This window comes from Lycium barbarum, chromosome 5, assembly GCF_019175385.1.
Source record: "Lycium barbarum isolate Lr01 chromosome 5, ASM1917538v2, whole genome shotgun sequence".
Taxonomy (NCBI): domain Eukaryota; kingdom Viridiplantae; phylum Streptophyta; class Magnoliopsida; order Solanales; family Solanaceae; genus Lycium; species Lycium barbarum.
Genome location: NC_083341.1, coordinates 5,469,657 through 5,491,208, shown reverse-complemented (window position 1 = coordinate 5,491,208; position 21,552 = coordinate 5,469,657). Strand labels below are relative to the sequence as shown.

Sequence of the window (21,552 nt, the reverse complement as noted above, 5' to 3'; positions counted from 1 at the left end):
AAAGGAAACAAGTGATATTTAGGGTGTGAAACTCGCAGAAAAATGATAGTTCAGGTGTGTTTTTGGCCATTATATCTGTATGATTTTATAGTTTACTCCCTTCGGTTAAAAAAGATTGTCCATTTAGCCTTTTTTTTTTCTTCAAAAAGAGTGTTCATTTATCAAATCAAGAAAAAATTAAGCTTATTTTTCCAAATTTGCCCTCATTAAGTTTTAAGTGATCAAATCTCAATACCTATTTAATTAGGGATAGTTTAGTTAAGTTACCTATTTTTGCTTATGAGTTAATATTTTTTAAGTAGCGTGCAAATAGATAAGTGGACGCTCATTTTAAACCGGAAGAAGTATTATAATACAAAGGGTCGACGCACACAACCATAAGTTCAAAAAAAGCAAACCAAAGTAATCCACCTTTATGGGCTCATCTTAACACCTTTACAGCTTTATTATGATGATACTGTGAATGTGTGTTTGATTCTTCTTTCTATTGAGTGGCCTTTCAAGTTCCTCTTTAGCCAATTACTTCAACTTCACCTGTTTCTCAAACAAGCAAGAGGTTGATTGTCACAGCTTAATCTTGGCCAGTTTAATTTTCTGAACTTTAAAGGTATGGTTATATTGTTGAACCTCTCTTATTTAAAAAAATAATACTTGTGTTGATAGTATGTGTATGATTTCTCATCTAAACAGTTTATGTGTGATTAAGATTGTATTCTTTTTTTATACATGATGACCAGATGAAAATCTTATTGTGTTAAAATATTATAGTAAGAATTATTAGTAACAAATGCAGCATCCAACACGAAGAACGTCAATTATTATGCTTTATGCTTCTTCCTTCAGTTTCTTGTGTTTCTAATAAAGGTTTATGTACTTTATATACACCAGATCTTCAGAAACTAAAATGAAGGGAAGGAAAAATACTTTGGCTTGACAAGTGAAAATTGCATACATGGAAAGAGGAAAAGAAAATGAAGGAGAAACAGAGAAAGGGGAAGCAAGCAACTCATCGGTATGTCATACAATATTTAGTTACTTATATTTTTCATAATTAATTTACTCTTGTAAGTTTGTTCACTGCTTTATGGAGCTTAATCGACTTAAACATCTTGATCATCTTGAAAATAAAAGTGTCATGTTGTTTCTGTAAAACATATTTTCTTTTTGCTTTACATGTTATTATTGTTATTGTACGTTATAATAATGCATCGAAAAGATAGTAAACCAGTACCTATTATTATGGAGTACTAATTAAGTCAAGCCAAATAATTTGAATGTTTCTGGACCAACGTTACATGATGAAGAGGAAAAAATATATAAGTTAAAAAAAGACTTAAATTGAATCAAGCAAAAACTTACGGTCCAGGGAATAATTATATTGTTCATAGACAAAGCTAATCACATGTTTATAGCAAAGCTCACACATACGAAGTTAATCACATGTTTACAGTTAAAAGCAAAAAGAACCTAGATAAACAATATAAGCTGTAACAAGCCAAACATTTAGCTTATCTATTAGGCTATTGATCCGGAGAAAGTCCTCTGCAATTGTGTTAGCTGCCTGTTGTAATCTAGAGTACAATTTATCATGGTAAATATGTGGGATTGAAAATTTGAAACAACATTTGGTCTTTTGGCAGGTGTCATCCATTGTACTACTTCGCAAGGACGTTGTCAATCTTCTAGATTTCATAGAGAGGTTAAAGAATGGACGTGTTCAAATTGCTCTTGACATGGCTCAAATTGAAATCCTGACGTTGGATCTGACATTTGTGTCCGCATTTTTTCATCTTTATTATTTCATCTCAGAAGGTTTTAGTACTGAAATGTCTTGCATATCATATGAGTTTCATGATCTGGTTCAGTCACTTTTTCATCAGAGTGGAGATGAAATGCTGGTTAAATTAAAGGATACCATTCCTCGCCTCCAGGAAAATATCAAAAGTTATATCAGCTCACATAGCTATTCTGAATCAAGTGTGACCATGACCGAGAATCATTTGGTTGAAATTTTGGATTCGCTCCTCATGTATCTCCATTATCTACCCAAGTGTTGTGCGGAGTTGATTTTCCCATTTATGACTCAGTATGAGCTGCTTCAGAAAGTATGTGATAATTTAAGAAATTTCCATGAGTTGAAAGTAGATGGTTGCGTTGAGTATGAGACAATTGAATATGTCTTACCTCAGCTTCAACTTATGGCTCAGCAAGTAGGAAACTTCTGTTTTACCCTTTGGATTATCAACTCGATGAATCAGATGTCTCTCAAGTTAATTCCAAGCTAGCTAATCTACTTGTGGAGATTATTCCTGTTGAACTGGAGGTTATGCACATATGTTCTACAAATTTGGAAGCTTCTAAGTCTGAAGAAGTTGAACGTTTCATTAAGCAACTCTGAGAAGCCTCTCTAGACATTCTTAGAGAATCTCTAGTTCATCTGCAAGAGCACATGGTTAATGCTATTACTTCTAGCACTTCACTGTACAACATTTATGTCATGATAGAGTTCCTATTGATTATTCTTACTGATGTGCCCAAGGACATTATTCATCAAGACAAATTGTTTGTTCTCTTGGCATGTGTTGAAGCACTTACCAAGGAGGTATTCGTTCTTGTTAGCAACTTAGAAGAGAACGCAAGGAATGAAGAGAAGATGAATGAAACAAGTGGTTCAAGTCTAAACTTGCTGGAAAAAATTTATTGAACTCCTGAAGGAAGATCTCAAGAATGTTTTCTTAAGTGCCCCTGCAGACTCATCTCAACTCTGCTTCCCCATGAGTGATGGACCGCTCTTCATGACTCTTTTACTCAAAAACTTAAATGACTTGCTCAATTCCAATGCTTATTCAGTTGATTTGATAAAAGAAGAAATTGGGCTGGTGAAAAAAGACCTAGAGTCCATAAGATCATTCTTTGGGAATGTTGAGCAAGAATTGAATAGAGATCTTTGGACTCGTGTTCTGGATGTGGCATATGAGGCGGAGCATGCCATTAATTCAATTCTTGTCAGAGATCGCGGTCTCTTGCAGCTTATCTTCTTACTTCCTAATACGATAGAAAAGATCAAGCTTATCGGAAAAGAGGTACCACAGAAGATCTCCAAGAACGAGGGCCTTGTTGTGGTAAACTCCCCCAACAAGCCAGTTGAAATTAGGAAGTCATCAACAATTGGTCAAATAATTGTAGGTTTTCAGGAGGAGACAGAGTGGATAATTAGGAAGCTCACCAGCGGACCAACTGTGGTAGATGTCATTTCCATAGTCGGTATGCCAGGGCTAGGAAAAACTACTTTGGCTTACAGAGTATATAATGATAAGTCTGTTGTTGATCATTTCGACATTCGTGCTTGGTGCACAGTCGGCCAGGAACGCAATGAGAAAAAGTTGTTGCAGAAAATTTTCAATCAAGTTATTGGTTTGAAAGAAAGATTTAGTGAGGATTGCATAGATTATGACGTTGCTGATAAGCTACGGAAACAACTGTTTGGAAAGAGGTATCTTATTGTCTTGGATGACTTGTGGGATACTGCAACATGGGATGAGCTAACAAGACCTTTCCCCGAATTTCAGAAAAAAGCAGAGTTATTTTAACAAATCGAAAGAAGGAAGTGGCTTTGCATGGGAAACGCCATAGTGATCCTCTTTATCTTCGATTGCTCACACTAGAGGAAAGTTGTGAGTTATTAGAGAAAAGGGTATTCGGAGAATAATGTTGCCCCCATGAACTAAAGGATGTTGGAAAGAAATAGCCCGAAAGTCTGATGGGCTTCCTTTGGTACTTGATCTGATAGGTGGAGTAATTGCAAGGAAGGAAAAGAAAAAGGCTTTGTGGCTGGAAGTTCTAAATAATTTGGAATCCTTTATTTTTAAGGATGAAGAGGAGGTGATGAAGGTTATACAATTAAGTTATGACCATTTATCAGATCACCTAAAGCCGTGCTTCCTTTACCTTGCAAGCTATCCAAAGGACGAATACATGGCAATATTTGATTTGGAATATTTATGGACTGCCGAAGGACTGGTGAGGCAGACTGAGATGGAGGTTTATGTGGATGAGTTAATTAGCAGTAGCTTGGTTTTAGTTTCCAATGAGAGAGGTGCATACCCGAGTTGCCAAATTCATGATCTTGTGCATACAACAACAACAACAACCCAGTGAAATCCCACATCTTGTGCATGTTTTTTTTTTTTTTGAGAAAAGCTAGAAAGGAAAGGCTGTTTGACTTGATAAGTTCAAGTGCTCCGTCTTCGTCTTCTTTAGATCTGATGCCACGTGGAATGACCGTTCATTATGATCAACATTTCTCTCATTCGGATGGAAACTTTGACTTGTTCAATGCAGAAAAGGAAAATCCTTATGTTAGACACCTCCTCTCTTTGAAGGTATACATGGATGATAATGCAGGATATATGATGCGCTATAATTGTCGCCTTAGACACTTGAGGCTCTTAAAAGGTTGGAGCTGCCGGATATAGTGACAGATTTTTACTGAATGAAATAGGCATGCTTGTCATTTGAACTTCTTAAACATTCAGACGGAGGCAAAAGCTCTCCCCCAGTCATTTTCAAACCGCTGCAATCTAGAAACTCTGGTGGTGGAAACCTGGAGGGATCATGCATGGTACTATCACCGATTATTTGGAGATTTTCAAAGTTACGAGATGTGCGCATGACATGTCGTACTCTCTTTGATCCATACATCAACAAACCAACATTGCTAGAAGAGGAATTGAAGTTGGAAAATTTGAGAATGTTATATCTACCCCACCTTTTAAGACGCGAAGGATATTTTCAAAAGGTTTCCCAATCTTCAAACCCTTAGATTCGTGATCAAACAACTACCGGATTTTTCAGTAGAGAAGATTTGTTTTCCAAGATTGGATGTCCTTAATGAGCTTGAAGAACTTCGTGTGTATGTTTCTTGGGATTCATTCAGTGAATATACACATGGCTCCCTTCGAGCTTGAAGAAACTGGAGTTGAAAGGGTTCGCTCTGACATCCGATTCAGTCAAGAATTGCGAGACTACCCAACCTTCAAAGCCTGTGTCTAGCATATACAATCATCGAGGGGGGCAAAGATGGAACATGAAAGAAGTGACTTTCCAGAATCTCAAATCTCTAAAATTGGATGATGTGTCTTTTTCTGAATGGCAGGTTATTGCAGATGAATCCTTTCCCGTGCTCGAGGCATTAAAAAAAAACTAGATTGTACTAAGCTTATGGAGATCCCAGACAGTTTTGGGGATATTACTTCATTGAAGATTATCTCAGTGTGGGCAGCCCTCAGCTTGAAGGGTCGGCCTTCAAGATTAAGGAATATGTTGAACAACTGACCGGAGAAGACATGCTTGAGGTAAAGTGCAGGTACTGAGTTTGCCTGCGGAACACTGAGTTGTATAATCTTATCTCCAGGCATTTTCTGTGAGTATCTTAACTTCTTTCCTACGTTAAGTTCCTTTTCAGTGCGTATATCTTTTTTTGATTACTTTAACCTGTATAATCTTCTTTGCAGTGAGCTCATATAAAGGTTGGCAGACGATTTACTTTGTCCAGCACATCAACCTGTTGAGGCTTCAAATGCTGGATCTATCCTCACACATTTATGCCTTCTTCAAGCTGTTTTAGTTCATTTCCTTTCGTCCATTGTGGTTAAGCACTGTTTTTCCAATCTGATCTTCTATTTTAAATGCTAAATACAGTCATTCTGATAATTATCATTGTATTAGTCATTTCTACCAACGAGTTGGACAGATTCACTAGCCTAAATTGGAATTGGTGAGCATATAATGGTAGTCTGTAAAAGTTTCAACACTTATTGATTGAGGATCAGTAAGTGGTAAAACTGAAATAGAGAGTTCTTGAATTCAACTTGCTTAGTAGAAAATAGTGGTTCTGCAAACTATACCCTACTCTGGTTGTGCGACCATTTAAACTTGTCTTTTGATGTGTTTAAATCTATGCCTTAAATCTACTCACATCTTTATTTTGCTCCTAATACCATACACAACATCTCCATTGAATGAGCCAAACACTATTTTCCAAAAAATTATGAATCTGCTTGCTGTTTCAAGTGTACTCAATGACTCAATATAATGCCATATATACACGCTCTTACTTCAAGTAACAAAGAAATTAATTAGTGCAGTCACCGACCCAGAAACAGGACAGCAAAATGGACAACTTTAATTCTGCTTCATGTAATTGCTGTGCATATTCTGTTAGTGAATGCTGAAAACTACTATGACTAGTGCTTGGAGCAGACACCAAAGTGTCTAATACCCGCATTGGGGACCGACTAAGTCTGAATGCGCACCAGAAAGTTCTACATTGGGGGTAAAACACTCCCTAACAAAGGCTACTCTATACCCAGGGCTCGAACCCGAGACCTATGATTTAGGTTGAAGAAGTACTTACCACTCCACCACAACCCTTGTTGGTAAAACAACAGATTCGATAAGTGTGAGGCCGATGATTATCTTGTAGAAAAAATGCACAAGAGGTTCTATCAAAAGAAGTTATTAAACTGATTAAAGGATACTACATGACTTTTTAGTACTGGTTTTGGGAAAAATTATAACCAAACTGCTTGAAGTTTCAGTTCCTTATTCATTCTAATTCAATTCTGAACTGTTCAGGTATCAGAACATGCAATTTACATAAATTACATCAGCACAAACCCATCATATTTCTCTATTAGGATTAATATTTTTTCTGAATGGAAAATCCCTCACCAAGAGAGAGTTGCCTATCTGAAATCAATTATAGTTATTTAACATATAGCCACATTAATTTAACGAGGAAATGCTTCATCAATCAATGTTAAAACTTAAAATTCATAACCAAGACATTCAAAATTATATTTTAAGGAGTTTTTTGATTGACAGAAAAAAGACTACGGTATATCACTTTTGGTCCTAGTTCGTGAACAGTTTAAAAAGTTTCACTATGCATGAACCTTAGAAAGTAATTTGAACATAAAACTTGAATTCCTAGGATCCCAATATAGCCCAATTTCATCACCAACTTCCAATCCACGATCATCAAACAATTTTATGCACGATAGAGAATAGTCATCATTATGCAACTTCCTAAAGCAAACGCTTCCACCTTCACACTTCTTAGGTTCATTCTCTTCAGTTACATCCCACACGTCAACACAAATTCCGTACCCGTTCACCAAACTTTTGGCCTCGTCCAACTTCCAGTATCGAATAATGTACTCAAACGTATCAGTAAATGGAATCACCAGCTTTCCAACTACGACCTCGTCATGAGTAATCTTTTTCTTGATCTGCCATGGATTTTCCAGATCAATTTTTGGGGCAGGGTATATGTCCCTTAACTCTATTAGTTCTCGAGTCGGTACCCATGGAATGTTGGTAACTTTGCATGCCTCTTCTTCTGCTATTGATGGGAAGAAATTGTAAAACAGCGTCTTCTTCATCGTAACCAAAGGCTTTTTTAAATTGAACGTGAGATCAAACTGGAAATTCGGGAGAGATTACTTTTTGTTAGAACTGATTTCTACATTACTAATGGTCATATTTATAATAATGCAAAACCTACTTTGACTAGGAATTGGAAAACCTATTTCAATATTATATTGTTTTAACTATAAATCCTATTTAGACATGAATTAAAGAAACTAACAAATACTAAATCCTAACCAAAAGTGGTTTACTTCTATTTATAGATTGTTTCATCAAAGAGCACGTGATTAGCATATGTTCAACTAACTAAACTAGTAAAAATTTACAATCGCCAATCTCAACTGTAAATGCGCGGCAACTTCACACAAGTTAATCTGAACTAGGGGTATATACTGGTAAAGAAAAAATATCAAATCGAACTGAAAAATCGAGTAAAAAGCCTATTACAAATTGTCTTTAATTTGATTACTTGACTTGCTTTGATGTTAAACTTTTAAAAAATTCCACTTCAAAAAAATCTTGAGAGTCTTGATCAAAAAAATAATAATCTAGAGAGTAATAATAATGAAATTAACTTGTGAATGTAAAATAATTTGTAAACCCTCTTTATCACTATATTTTCCTATGTTAGAGGAGTTTCGATGTTTCAATTAAACCTGCTGTTATAGTCAAGCCCCCCCCCCCCCCCCCCCCCCCCCCCAGCAATAGAACTCTTGCGAAGTTTAAATATATGGAAAAGGGTAAAAAATACCCTCTACTTTGGAAAAAGGGCTAAAAATATCCTCCAAACTTATTTTGGATCAAAAATACCCCTCTCATCCTTAAAGTTTTCAAATATCTCCGTGTCTTGATGAAAATTATCCCCCAAAATAACCCGAAATTATTTCTTAAACCCGCTTCATCATTTAAACCCGACCCAACTAAATAATAACCCATAAGATTTCCTTATTCCCCCAATACGTAGGTTTGAAGTTTGAGGGAATTGGGGGAATAAGGGGATCCTATATGTTATTATAGTTGGGTCGGGTTTAAATGATGGAGCGGGTTTAAAAAATGATTTCGGACAGGGATATATTTGAAAACTTTAAGGATGAGAGGGGTATTTTTGACCCAAAATAAGTTCGGAGGATATTTTTAGCCCTTTTTCCAAAGTAGAGGGGTATTTTGACCCTTTTCCCTTAAATATATAACTGACATTTTTTGAGAATTTCAACTTCCAATGGGATAAGGCTTAGAAAGTACACCTAAACTATGACGAAGTTATTAATTACATATCTAAATTATGCGCGGTTTTTATGACCCTTGAACTTATTTTTTTATATAATTTGTACCCCTCACTAATTACATGGCAAGAAAAATAAGTTAAAACGGACATGTGCAAACACACTCTTATTCATTTTGCATCCCAAACTGAAATACACTTTGCACCATGACTCTTTGGGATAGTGGATCAGATCATCGGAACTTCAACATTTTCCCCCTCCAATTAAGTAGCTTCAATGTTGCTAAATTTGCCTTAGACTCTGCCGCAGATGTACTTCTTGCAAATTTTCAAAACAAATTTCTTCTTGGAAGACCCTTTTCTTTTAGTCTTGAATAAGCGCATGTTTGCATACGTTGTGTTTTAACTTTCTTTTATCGGGTAATTAGTGAACAAGATAAATAATACGAAAAAATAGTTTGGAGGTGGGGGTGGGGGGAAGCGGTCATAGGACCCCTGCATAGTTTAAGTATGTAATTGACAACCTCATCATAATTTAGGTGTATTCCATGCCTTAACCCAACTTTCAATACATTCTTTAACTTTCACTACTAACGTGATCTTAGTTGATTTTCCTTTTAATAACTAATATCGTCAGTTTCATATAGAGCCACCAAAATGAGTTTGACCCATGAGACCAACCCAACCTTTTCTCTAGATAAGATTGAAATAAGATTTTTTTAGCCCATGTAGAATCGAGCCTAACTGATCCGATGAATGTCATCGCCAAACCTTGATTTGGATAACTCCATACGATACATCTACAAATAAAAAGGATTACGTCATGGCAGAGCTAGGGTACTGTAAAGGGGTTCATCCGAATCTCCTTCATAAAAAAAATTACACTATATAAAAGGTTAAAATTATTTTTATTGTATATATACTAGATGTTGAATCTCCTCAATTGACTTTTTCATTTTTTTACTTCTTTATCTTTTGAATCTCCTCGGTGGAAATCTGAACCCACCACTGGATTACATATTGGGCAAAACACTTTGGGTTATAGTGTATAATCGTACAGCCGTATATACGAGTATATGATTACACACTAGTATTTATTTAGTTGGCTTGAACATTCATTTATTTAACACTCACATTCTTCATGAACCAAAGAAATTTTGGAATTTGATGTTTATGAATTCGGCCTCTAAATTTTTTTGTGTTACTGAATTCATAATTAATAATCTATACATATTTAATGAGTTTTATAAGATAAATATAAGACTTAGGTCAAAAGTTACGGGGTTCGAATGAACTCGTAGCCGAAAGCCCGACACTATGTATACGCCCCTGCCTTCTTGATCCATTGTTTAGCCCATTTTGATACAGCTCATTTCAGCTCAAGTATCCTTTGAGTGGATTAATGATCTACCAATTTATTAACTCAATCCATGTTGACTCACTCAACTTCAGCCCTGCCTGCCCATTTGACATCCCTGATCCCTACATATATATATATATATATATATATTCATACCAATGGTTATGACTCGTCTTAGATTATAAACTTACAAATTTATCTCTTTTTTAAACTCCATACCCAATCAAATACCGTCACATAAACTGAAGCGGTTAGTATGTAATTTTGGACCTGCTATCCTGAACCTATTGATGATATTGTACAGAAAATAGAAACCATATAAACATCCATGATGGTTCCCCTGAATTTTTGTTCCCAAATTTATGAATCTCAAATTTTACAGCCATGCTTTAGATTTGCCTTTGCTGGAAGATCTTTAATTTCTACCGCCAATGCCTCAAAATATTTAAGGATTTAAATTATATACACGGACAATATAAATGCTTTTACACTATTGATAAATTTTAACATCTGAAAGCAACTTAATTATCATTTTTCTCGGATTACTATTTATCGTAATTATATTAGTTGATTTTAAAAATGTCAAGTCCATCTCTGTTTGTACAATGTGGACCTTTAAGTAGTAAAAACCAATAAAAATCAGAAAAATATATGAATTTACCAGAAAAGGAATCTTGATGATAATGAGTAGGGGAACATAGAATTGAAAGACTGACGAAGACATTCATTCTTTGTGATATGCTGTATCCCGTAGAGAATCTAAATTATTTATGTAAGAATTTGTATCCTTTAAATGGGGGGTCCTTTACAAACACTACAAAACAACTAATCTGCAATTCAATTTTGTTATTTATTGATTTTATCATTATTGTTTTTTATAACTCTTCACATCCAAACAAATCATATCTTTAATTTTCAGATCCAAGGCACACATTATTATTGCACCTGCAGCAACTTGGTCCTTCACTTTAATCTCCACCATCAAGGCTTGGTTTGAAACCACGAGGTCATTTTCGGATTTTAAAAACAAAATTTGTACTACTACTTACCGTACTTAATTTTTATCTTTTGTCGTTTAATGTTTTGACACATTCGTAAAAAATTATTTGATAATATATTAAGGACTATATTAATTAGAAGGGATATTTGGCTGCTGGGACGGAGTCATCTTAGGACTATTAAGAAAACTTCAATGTCGTGATGGATATTGTCATCGGAATATCGTCGTATTTCTGATGGAGAATTTATCAACTTCCTGACAAGTTAATTTCTGACGGGCTCCGTCGAAAACTTCAAGTTAATCAAATTAACGAATTTTTTTTTATAACATAATGTATTTTTCTTTTCTTTTTTTGACAAATAAGCTGGTAGTTATTGACGTTTTCCCAAAATTTTCTTCAATCGTATAAAAAAAAGAAGGGCAGCCTGTCGCACTAAGCTCCCGCTATGCACAGGGTCCGGAGAAGGGCCGGACCACAAAGATTTATTATACGCAACCTTACCTTACATTTTTGCAAGAGGCAAAATTTTCTTCAATCCTCTTTTAGATAAATATATACTAAGGATTTCTTTTTGAAAATTGGAAGCGCAGTTAATTATAACTCATGATTTTGGCATGTAAAAAAATGAAAACTTCATTCTTTCATTCTATAAGGATTTTTATGAAAACCTCTCATTTGCTTCTCTAGCGTTCTTTTAGTTTTGGCGTCGAGTACCGCTTGGTTGAATTTTTTTAATATAGTCAGATTTCTCCATAACAACATTCGTATATGACAACACCTCTCCATAACAGCTAAGTTTTTTCGGAATCGATTTTTTATGTTATATTTTACTTCTCTATAACAGAATTTTACCTATATAACAACAACAATTAACTTTATAATAGTACGCTCTTGTAAAATTACCCCCATATAACAACTATCTTTTTTTTTTTTGGTAATATAATAGTTAACAATCTTTATAAAAATAGAATATTTATGATTATCAATAATATGTGTAGAGATTTCACCAAATATTTTGGGACTTTAATACACCATTTATGACAAAGAATATTATATGAATATATAATTCGATCATTAAAAGATTTTCCTTCGTTATACAAAGTGTGATTAAGCTTAGGATTTGACAATTAAAAATCAGATTTCATGCATCTTTTTTGCCTATAACAATAAAATATTATTTAAATGTCAATGTTGTTTTAGGCGTATAACAACAATTCGCTATGACAGCTGAAAAATTTCGGACCCAACGATATTGTTATAAAGAGGTTTGACTATATATATTTACTGATCGATCAAACGCATAACTAGCTTATAATTGTGTTTGAATCTCCCCTTAATTAGATTTTAATTAATTTTCTTGAGCATCATTTGTTAATAAAAACAAATTAGGTTTGCTAAAATCTATAGTTCAACTTCGATACGCTAGCAATATATAAGAAGATTATGTGCATAAAGATTTTTCGAGACGCCATGATGTGGACGAAGAAATTAAATCCAGAGTTTGTGACATCAATTTTCTCTCAACAATAGTTGAAGCCTCACGTTCTCTTGTTTGGTTCCAAAGAGCTAACTAGGGACAATTCTTGTGTTTATGTTGTTCGTTAATTTGACACTTAATTAATTAATTTCCTCCACCTATATATACTTGAACAAGTCAAGTCGTTCTCAAGGCTGAATACATGAAAATGAAACTCATGATGAACTAAAAGATTAGGAAAATGAAAATTGACAAAACCTTCTACTTGTCTAATTAATTCATACATAATTGAGCACTTATTTATGATAAGTAATAATTGCGTTACACGTAATGCATCACCGTTAGGTACAAGCCAGTATAAGATTGAAAGAGCAAAATGTATATTTGAAATGCACTACCATGCTCTCTAACTTTCAAAATCAATAGTTCAGAAAAAAATTATATTCATTCTAAAATTCTAGTGCTAATAATTCCAGGTTGAACTACCAAACTAATAAGAATTGATTCATCTAATATATCATTCCAGAAATGAACGAAAATTTCGTAAATTTCGTTTTAGATAGTCATGTACGAGACCGAAAGAACTATCACGATCCAAGTCTATAGAATGAATTGTCCGTTTTGACCAACGGACTTCACAAATATGTCTCATGGCTAGGCCATCATCGAGCCCAAAAATGCGTGTACTATGTGAACTTAACCTACCTTAGTTATAAAGCTCTTCATTTTCTTCCTTTATTCCAATCTGAGATTCGCTTAAGGTATCATTTATGCACCTCATCTTTTGAAGCTTATTAGCCTAGAAATCTATCAATCCTGCTTGATCCGCCCTCTATTAGGCGCATCAAAAAAACGTAACTTACCTGGATCAGGTGTTGTTTACACCAAAGCGACAATAAATACAAGATATATGTCTTGGATATTAAATTTTATCGCTAATGATATTAAGTGATACTCCCTCTGTCTCAATTTATGTGGCACTTTTGTTTGCCGAGATTCAAACTGTACGACTTTGACCAACATTAAGATGTATTTTTCACCAAATTGATATGAGAAAAGTTACAAATTATAGTACTTTTCATGCATGTAGTTTTTTAAATATATAAATTTTAATCTTAAAATATTAAGTTAATCTAATCCAATTTAGCTTCAAAGTTTAGTCAAATTGACTCTCGAAAAACGAAAAGTGCCACATAAATTGGGACGGAGGGAATATATAAAACAGTAAAGTAGGTTTTAGATTTAATGTAAACAGTAAATATTGTTTTCACATTATAATCAGTGTTGTCTAATAAGTCATAGTAGATTAGTAGGTTTGTTATTATTTTTATCAGAATACTAATTATGTATATTATAACTTGTAATTATTTTATGATTGATCTAATTGTATAGATATTCTTTTTACCCCATAAAAACTATCACGTGAGATTTTAACGTAGACAGAATATGAAAGCAATAAAGTAGAGAACTGCATCCACCAAGTTTGCACAAAATAATCATTTCCTCTTGGCTTTTTTTAATTAGCGATCTTCCAAGTTTCAACCACCAGAAAAGGATCACTTAGTTAGACTTGAAAAGATGTTTTGTGCCTCTTTCAGATTTAGGCACTTCTATATTACTATAAAAAATTCTCATGAAAAGTGTAGTTCATGTGCTGCGGACGGGAAGATCATTTGTGCCTCGTCGGAATAATGATATTCATGTCAACCGTATTCATCACCTCTTGGTTAGAAATTGGGTGGTCTATATTGCTCATATCTATAGGGAGGCTAATTCGAAAGTTGATGGCTTATCCAATTTAGCGTTTAGTCAAGAGTCTCGCTTTGAATGACATTCAAATGTGCATTCTAGCATTTTTTTTTGCGTGCTACAGGAGATGTTGTTAGGTCTCATTCATTCGATTAGTTTTAGTTCTCTTTCAAAAAAAAAAATCTCACGGGAATTTTCACTCATAGGGTACAAATTAGAACATGTCACAAAAATATTTGTCCTATTTACAAAAAAAGAGTAACGAGATTAATTTTGAACACAAGTTATATACATCAATAGTGTAATAATCTTTTTACATTATTAGTATGGTTATTTTATTATAGCAGATTATTTCCTATTTTTATCATGTTATCAATTAATGCTTATTGTGGAGTTTTACTATGATTACATTACTTAATATGCTAAGTTCTATGTTCTAACCATATTAAAAAAAGTACATAATTAGATCACTTAAAAGGATAATTGTAGTTAATTTTATTTTGATACAATATTTTATTTTGATACAATATTTTATTTTGATACAATAATTAATTAATCACCGGGATAAGGTGGGAGTGGCCCCATGGAGAACAAGATGCGGAAAGCGAGGATGAGATGGTTCGGACATGTGAAAAGGAGAAGCACGGATGCCCCAGTGTGGAGGTGTGACATGTTAGCTATGGATGGTTTCAGGAAAGATAAATGTAGGCCGGAGGCAGAGGTGATTGGCAAGAGATGGCGCAGTTTCAGCTTACTCATGAGGACATGACCTTAATTAGATAGGAGGTTGTGGAGGACACAAATTAGGGTAGAATTAGGTTAGTAGTTAGTTGTGTGTTTGCCCGCTTATCCTTCCATACTAATAGTGGTAGTACTACACTTGTAGTTTTTTATCCTTCGATTGCCTTACTATCGCTTCTTGTACTTCAATTTTCGTATTATTTTGTTGTAGCTACTGTCATTTTTTAGAATGCTTAGACATGCATGCTTCCTATAATATTTTGCCATGGTTTTCTCATTATCATTACCTCTTTCTTGAACTGCTTTCATTTTCTTTTACTTTAATTAGCCGAGGGTCTATCAGAAACAACCTCTCTACCTCACAAGGTAGAGGCAAGATCTGCGTACACTCTTCCCTTCCCATACTCCACTTGTGGGATTACACTGGGTATGTTGTTTTTGTTGTTGTACCATTAATTAAATAATATCTTAAGGTTTAGAAATGATAAATAACATGTTAAATTATGACGATGGTGCAAAAAGAAATCATTACACTTTTAGTATATACATATTGTATTACTTTATAAATAAAATTCAAATTATATATATTGATGATATAAGAAAATTTACACAATTGAATCACTTAACAGGTAATTGTATATACTCAATCCTATTTAATAACAAGGACCGGATCATATCTAGAATATATGATAGCATGAGAATATTGAGCTCGTTTGAGTTAGGTTATTAAAAGTAGGTGATAAGCATCAAGTGTTAAAATATATTTTTAGGTGTTGAAACTGATAAAATAAATAAGTAGTACATGTTTGGATAAAGTGCCGAAGCTGATAATAATAGATCAGTTAGTATGTTTACAAAACATGTTGATAAACACTTTTTCTATTAAAATGACTAAAATATCCAAGTGATCTATTTATAAATATTTTTACATGAAAAAGACCAATGACAGAAATTAATAAAATAGAGAGATAATTAATAGTTTTATTTTAGGAAAAATATTTAGAAAATTACCAAAGATAGTAGGGATAAAATCGTAAAGCTTAGTCAAATCAAAAGTGTTATAAACATTAAACAATACTTTTAATGTTTAACAATCACTTCTTCAATAAATGACGAACTTCATTATACAAATGATAGGATAGGCTAGGGCAGTAATCTCGACGGAGCTTAGGACGAGCTTTAATGAATAAAAGCAGAATTGGTAGAAATTCTCATAAAAAAATCAAAAAATACTACTATAAATTAATTTAACCAGCTTAAAAGCTTCGGGTGAAAACAATCATTTTTTCTTTGTTTTAAAAAGAAAAAATCATGTGGAACCGTACTATATATTGGCTTTAAATCGTTCTCCTCATCTATCCAGAATCCAGATAAACAAAAAGCTAAGAAGCAAAAAACAAGAGCACAACATTTCATATTGAATATCTCAGTTCAATAATAATCTCTCTCCATGTTAGCCAGCCACTCTTTCTTGTTTCCAGTTCCTTCTAATTCTGATCCATTTTCTTCCCCAGAAAATGGTTTTATTATCAAAAGAAAAAGAAGACCTGCTGGTACTCCAGGTATTTAATTTTCATCTTCATTACTTAAATATATATAAAGAACTTTAATTTTCTTTTTCTCATATGTGAGTTATTGTGGAATATTGAGTTTTAGCTCTTGTGGTATCCATTACAACTCTATCAAAATCATCGTGTTCAGTCAACGAGAGAGGTAAAATTTTCATCAAGGGTTTCCTTATCTACTATATATGAATAAAAAAATAATTTAACCGTGTATATACAATATACTTTTTCAGTGAAAGGAATTCAGATAAATCCCTTTTTCACCTCTCTAGCTCAGAGCCTCTATTTAGAGGCAGATTCAGAATTTAAACGTTATAGGCGAGAAAGTGGATTTTGATTAACTTTCCATCTATATTTAATGGCGAAGCTAAAGGTAAGGAACGGGTTCAGTTGAATCCCCTTTCGTCCTAACATAAGAGAAATTTTTAGCAAATATAGTAGTTTTGCCTTTTTTTGAATCTTCGTTGTGAGAATATTTGGATCCGCCACCATTTATATTTATTTTACACATGCATATGTAGGGTTCAACCTCGAGATCTGAATTTTGTTGAACCCGTAGTTAACTCCGTTATTGTATTTTCTCCTTTTCATTAATTTGGAGTTGATCAAGTGAGCTATATAATTAAATTCCATATTTAATTTGCAGATCCTGATGCACAAGTTGTATATCTCACAGCAGAGATGTTAATGGAATCTGACCGTTACGTCTGTGAAATCTGCAACCTTAGCTTTCAAAGAGAGCAGAATCTTCAGATGCACCGCCGCCGTCATAAGGTTCCATGGAAGTTGAAGAAGAAGGTATTTATTAGCTAAGTCATCGTCTCATCTAAAATCTTAAATGTTTGATACGATACAATTTTTCATTTAGTGGGGTGCGTCAAGCCTAGGTTATCCTAGGCTATGGCCTAGGTAGCACTAGCCTTGCCCCTAAAAACATTGAGTTAATATTATTTAGACTGATATTGGTCCACGTATCACATATTAAACAGATAAGTATTATACTTGATCTTAGCCACAAGGCCGAGAAAGGTATGATGGGATACAAATTCTATTAACTAAATTATAGATATCTCAACGCATCCCTTCACGTGCAAGTCGTGAAGTTTTTCTAATAATTCAAAAAATGGGCAACCGTACACAAAACATTCCGCATCGCATAGGGTACGGGAAAGGGTCGCACCTCTAGAGGGCGCAATGTAGGCAGCCTAGCCTAATACAAACATCAAAGTTTAATTCAACGCCTTATAGGTCACACGGAGAAATTATACCGTTGTTCCAAGGTTTCCCTTCTTACGATGATGGATGACAACGAAAATTGAACCGAAGACATATGTCTGCTCTAACTGTTATCACGTCAAATCGTGCGATAATATCATTTAATTTTTTTGTTAGTAATCGATAGTATAATTTTATTTACCTAACTATGTTTTCAAACTGATCAGGAAGAAGAGAAAAATGAGATGGATCAAGTGATCAAGAAGAGAGTATATGTGTGCCCAGAGCCAAGTTGTGTACACCATGATCCATGCCATGCACTAGGTGACCTTGTTGGAATTAAGAAGCATTTCAGAAGGAAACATAGCAATTACAAACAATGGGTTTGTCAAAAATGCTCCAAAGGCTATGCTGTTCAGTCAGATTATAAAGCTCACATCAAAACTTGTGGCACCAGAGGGCATTCTTGTGACTGTGGAAGAGTTTTCTCCAGGTTCATCTTCTTTTATCCATTGGTATAAATTAACATTCTAAAAAAAATGTCAGAAAAATAGGAAAACATAATAGAAGAAGAAATGGCTTTGAGTTGTGGAAGAATCGACTTCACTTTCCTTAAAGAGATATTGCCCGTATACATATTGAGAAAAATACAAGCAATCCCTTCAGGATACAACAAAGCCCGTGTTATACCTGCAGTTTTTTCATAGCCACTTCATGAATGAAGGCCTTATTTATAGAGTCAGAAAGGTGATTATTCTAAATAATCATCTTGTTTCATAAATAGACATATTCATTAACTTCAAATTTTAAATAAAATTTGAAAGTACCAAGACTTTTAATATATAAAGTCTTCAAACTCTTTTTGCCTTCTGTTTTGGGACATATATTACAAGCTATCTAAAAACAAAATAACACTATCAGTATATCTTAATTTTTTGCAACAGATAATAAATATCTTATTATTTCCAAGCACTATTAAAAATATACATATTCTCATCGGAAACTGGCTGTAGGAAAAGTTTCCAATGGACGACCAAACTTTCCGTTGGAAATCTCATATTTCTGTTGGCCTTCATACAAAAACGTCTATCGAAAATTCGCGTTTTTCCAGTACTGAAGATCATTAATCATACTTTTTATGGACAGATACTTGTAATTAGTTATCTTTTAAATAACCTAATAGTGAATAATGACAGTGTATACTAAGTAAACTCAAATAAAAAAGAATGGAGCACATCTTATACACAGTACAGATCAAGATGAGATTACCATGTTACTTGAATTGGTAGCATCCTTTAGTGTTAAACCTAATGAATGTCTTGTAAAGGTACTACATATTTAGTGTGCTTACTTTTGAAGATCTCTTCCTTATTTATATGTGCAATTATCTTAGTTAAAAACAGTACTATAAGGTGAAGATAAAATTTACTGACCTCAAACAATATTATATTGTGGAATTACTATAAAAAAAATTGCTAATTTCCGGCGGATGTGTCTGCCGGAATTTGGCTCGTCGATAAGGGATTTTTTACTAGAACGTACTTACCAATAGCTAGTTAATTAACTCCAACAGATTCGTCCGAAATTTTCACAAAAGAATTAGCGATTTTTTGGTTGTGAATGAATTATATGTTTGAATTATAGTACTAATTTTCCATATATATACCTTCTTCTAATCTAGTTCTTTTTTGCCCCATTTTTATTGCTTTTTTCAGAGTTGAAGCATTTATTGAACATCAAGATTCATGCAAAGCACAAAGTACAACAACTACTACTAACGAATGTGCTGTGCAAACACCAAAGCCAATTTTCTTGCCTAGTACTACCACTCATCCACATAATCATCAATATTCAAGATTATTGCCTAATCTTGATCTTGAGCTTTTCACTTCTCCTAATTATTATAACCAAAATACACACTATTATTCTCCTTTCTTGGAAAAAAATGAACATACCCCACAATCTAATTTGTCGTCATTTGGTGGTCAAAGTGGTCATCATAATTACATAGTCCAAAACAATGAAGCCAAAGGGATCATTGAAGAGGCAACAACACAAGTATCACAATTGAAAAGTGAAGCAAATCAAATCCTCAAAATGGCTATGGAACAAAAGGCAATGGCTGCAGAGAAGAGACAAGAAGCAAAGTGTTTGATTGATTTAGCCAATCTTGAAATGGCAAAGGCAAGGGAAATTAGAGAAAGTGTTGACTCATCATCACATGTGAAGATAATCAAATGTGGCTATTGTAATAATAAACAGTTCCATCAAACTGTGTCATTAAAAGAGGTTACTGCTTGTGGAGAGGTTTACCCTGTAGCTTTGACTAACTATTTGTCATCTTCCATTTATAAAAGGTGAAAATATTGAGTAATTTAACAGTATTTGAATTAATTCGTTTTGGCGGCCATCATGAAATGCTATTGAAGTGATCAGTTATTGGTATATGGAGTGAACAATGTAAACTCTTATCTTTTGTTGTAAGACTAATTAAATAAAGTTGGTTTTATTACTCCAGAGATCTTATCTTGGCCTTCATGTAATCTTCTTTTTCATATATTTTTTGTTTATTTAATCATCTCTGAAATTCACTTGTCCGACTAGTTAGGGCTCATGAGCTGGCTGAGGAGCGAAAGGGCGCCAGAAGATCCTACTATATATATAAGGTCATTTTTTTTTCTATACAATCGAATCCCTTGGTGAAAATTGTCTCTGCCACTACGACTAATCTAAATTTGCATTGTGTAGGGCCTTCGTGTCATCAGCCTTGTGAAAGTCCTTGCTGAGTTTTTTCCCTTTTCTCCCTTGTCTTTTCTATTTGTCAATAACTTATTTGGTTCATAGTGGCTTACTAAACTGCTTCTTTTGTCATATAGTTTGTAGATTAATTTATCAAGGTATTTATAAAAATCCTAGGTTATAACTTAGATATTTACCTTTCACAAGTGGGATACAAAGATAACAATTTTTTTTTTTGCTAAATTGTAGCCCTACTTAATTAAGACAGTTGATATAACATAACTTGTTTAATACAGTAGTGTCTTAACATGTAAATATATGTAATATGCTTTTACAGAAGGCCATTACCACATTCTCTTTTAATTTTAACATAAGAAACTGGAACTTATTACATCATTAATTTCTCAAAAGGTATTATGGTTTCAAGAACTCTATGAGGAACAATTCTTTGATAGAAAAAACATACTCATGGATCAAGTCAAAAGTAATGTATTAAGTGGTATTTATATTTTTTTCAAGGTGTCTGAAAATTAGAAAATAATTTATTTTATTGATTAATTCACAATAATTCAAAGGTACGGGTAAAGTCTGCATATATCCTACCCTCTCCAGACCTCACTTGTGGAATTACACTAGGTATGTCATTGTTGTTGTTGTAGTTTATTTATCCACAAAATTTTTGACCTAGGTAGATTCATGAATTTCATAGAATTGTTCCTTCTCAAAATATTTTATGGGATTAATTATCTAACTCCACCTCTACACCTAATTAAACTAACAGAATCCAAAAAGTCTTCTTCTTGTTCTTTTTTTTTTTCTTTTTCCCTGGCATTTCGTATACATATTGGGACTTTATTAGTTCGGAGCTATATTCATAAGGCTTATTGAAGAAGATGTGTTTCATCTGTGTTTTTTTTATATTCATTACTTAAATTCAAAATCTCTAATTAAAATGAAACATATCTTATCCATTCAATTACAAACCTCAGCAGTCAGTTTCCAAAAGTCGATTTCATGTAAAAGAATATGAAGCCACGTCGTTACTATATGGT

General features: G+C 33.6%; 1 protein-coding gene and 2 pseudogenes across 1 annotated transcript; 2 read left to right on the top strand and 1 right to left on the bottom strand.

The window, feature by feature from the left end:
• The first annotated feature begins 397 nt into the window (after nucleotides 1–397).
• Nucleotides 398–5,849, top strand: LOC132640248 (putative late blight resistance protein homolog R1A-10; annotated as a pseudogene).
• A 10,457-nt stretch (nucleotides 5,850–16,306) lies between these two features.
• Nucleotides 16,307–20,285, top strand: LOC132642221 (zinc finger protein SHOOT GRAVITROPISM 5-like). The gene is made up of 4 exons (XM_060359478.1): nucleotides 16,307–16,543; nucleotides 17,193–17,344; nucleotides 17,989–18,254; nucleotides 19,477–20,285. The coding sequence occupies exons 1-4, from the start codon at nucleotides 16,432–16,434 to the stop codon at nucleotides 20,120–20,122; spliced, it is 1,176 nt and encodes a 391-aa protein (XP_060215461.1). The 5' UTR covers nucleotides 16,307–16,431; the 3' UTR covers nucleotides 20,123–20,285.
• On the bottom strand, nucleotides 17,414–17,579 carry LOC132642943 (U2 spliceosomal RNA; annotated as a pseudogene).
• Nucleotides 20,286–21,552: the final 1,267 nt, after the last annotated feature.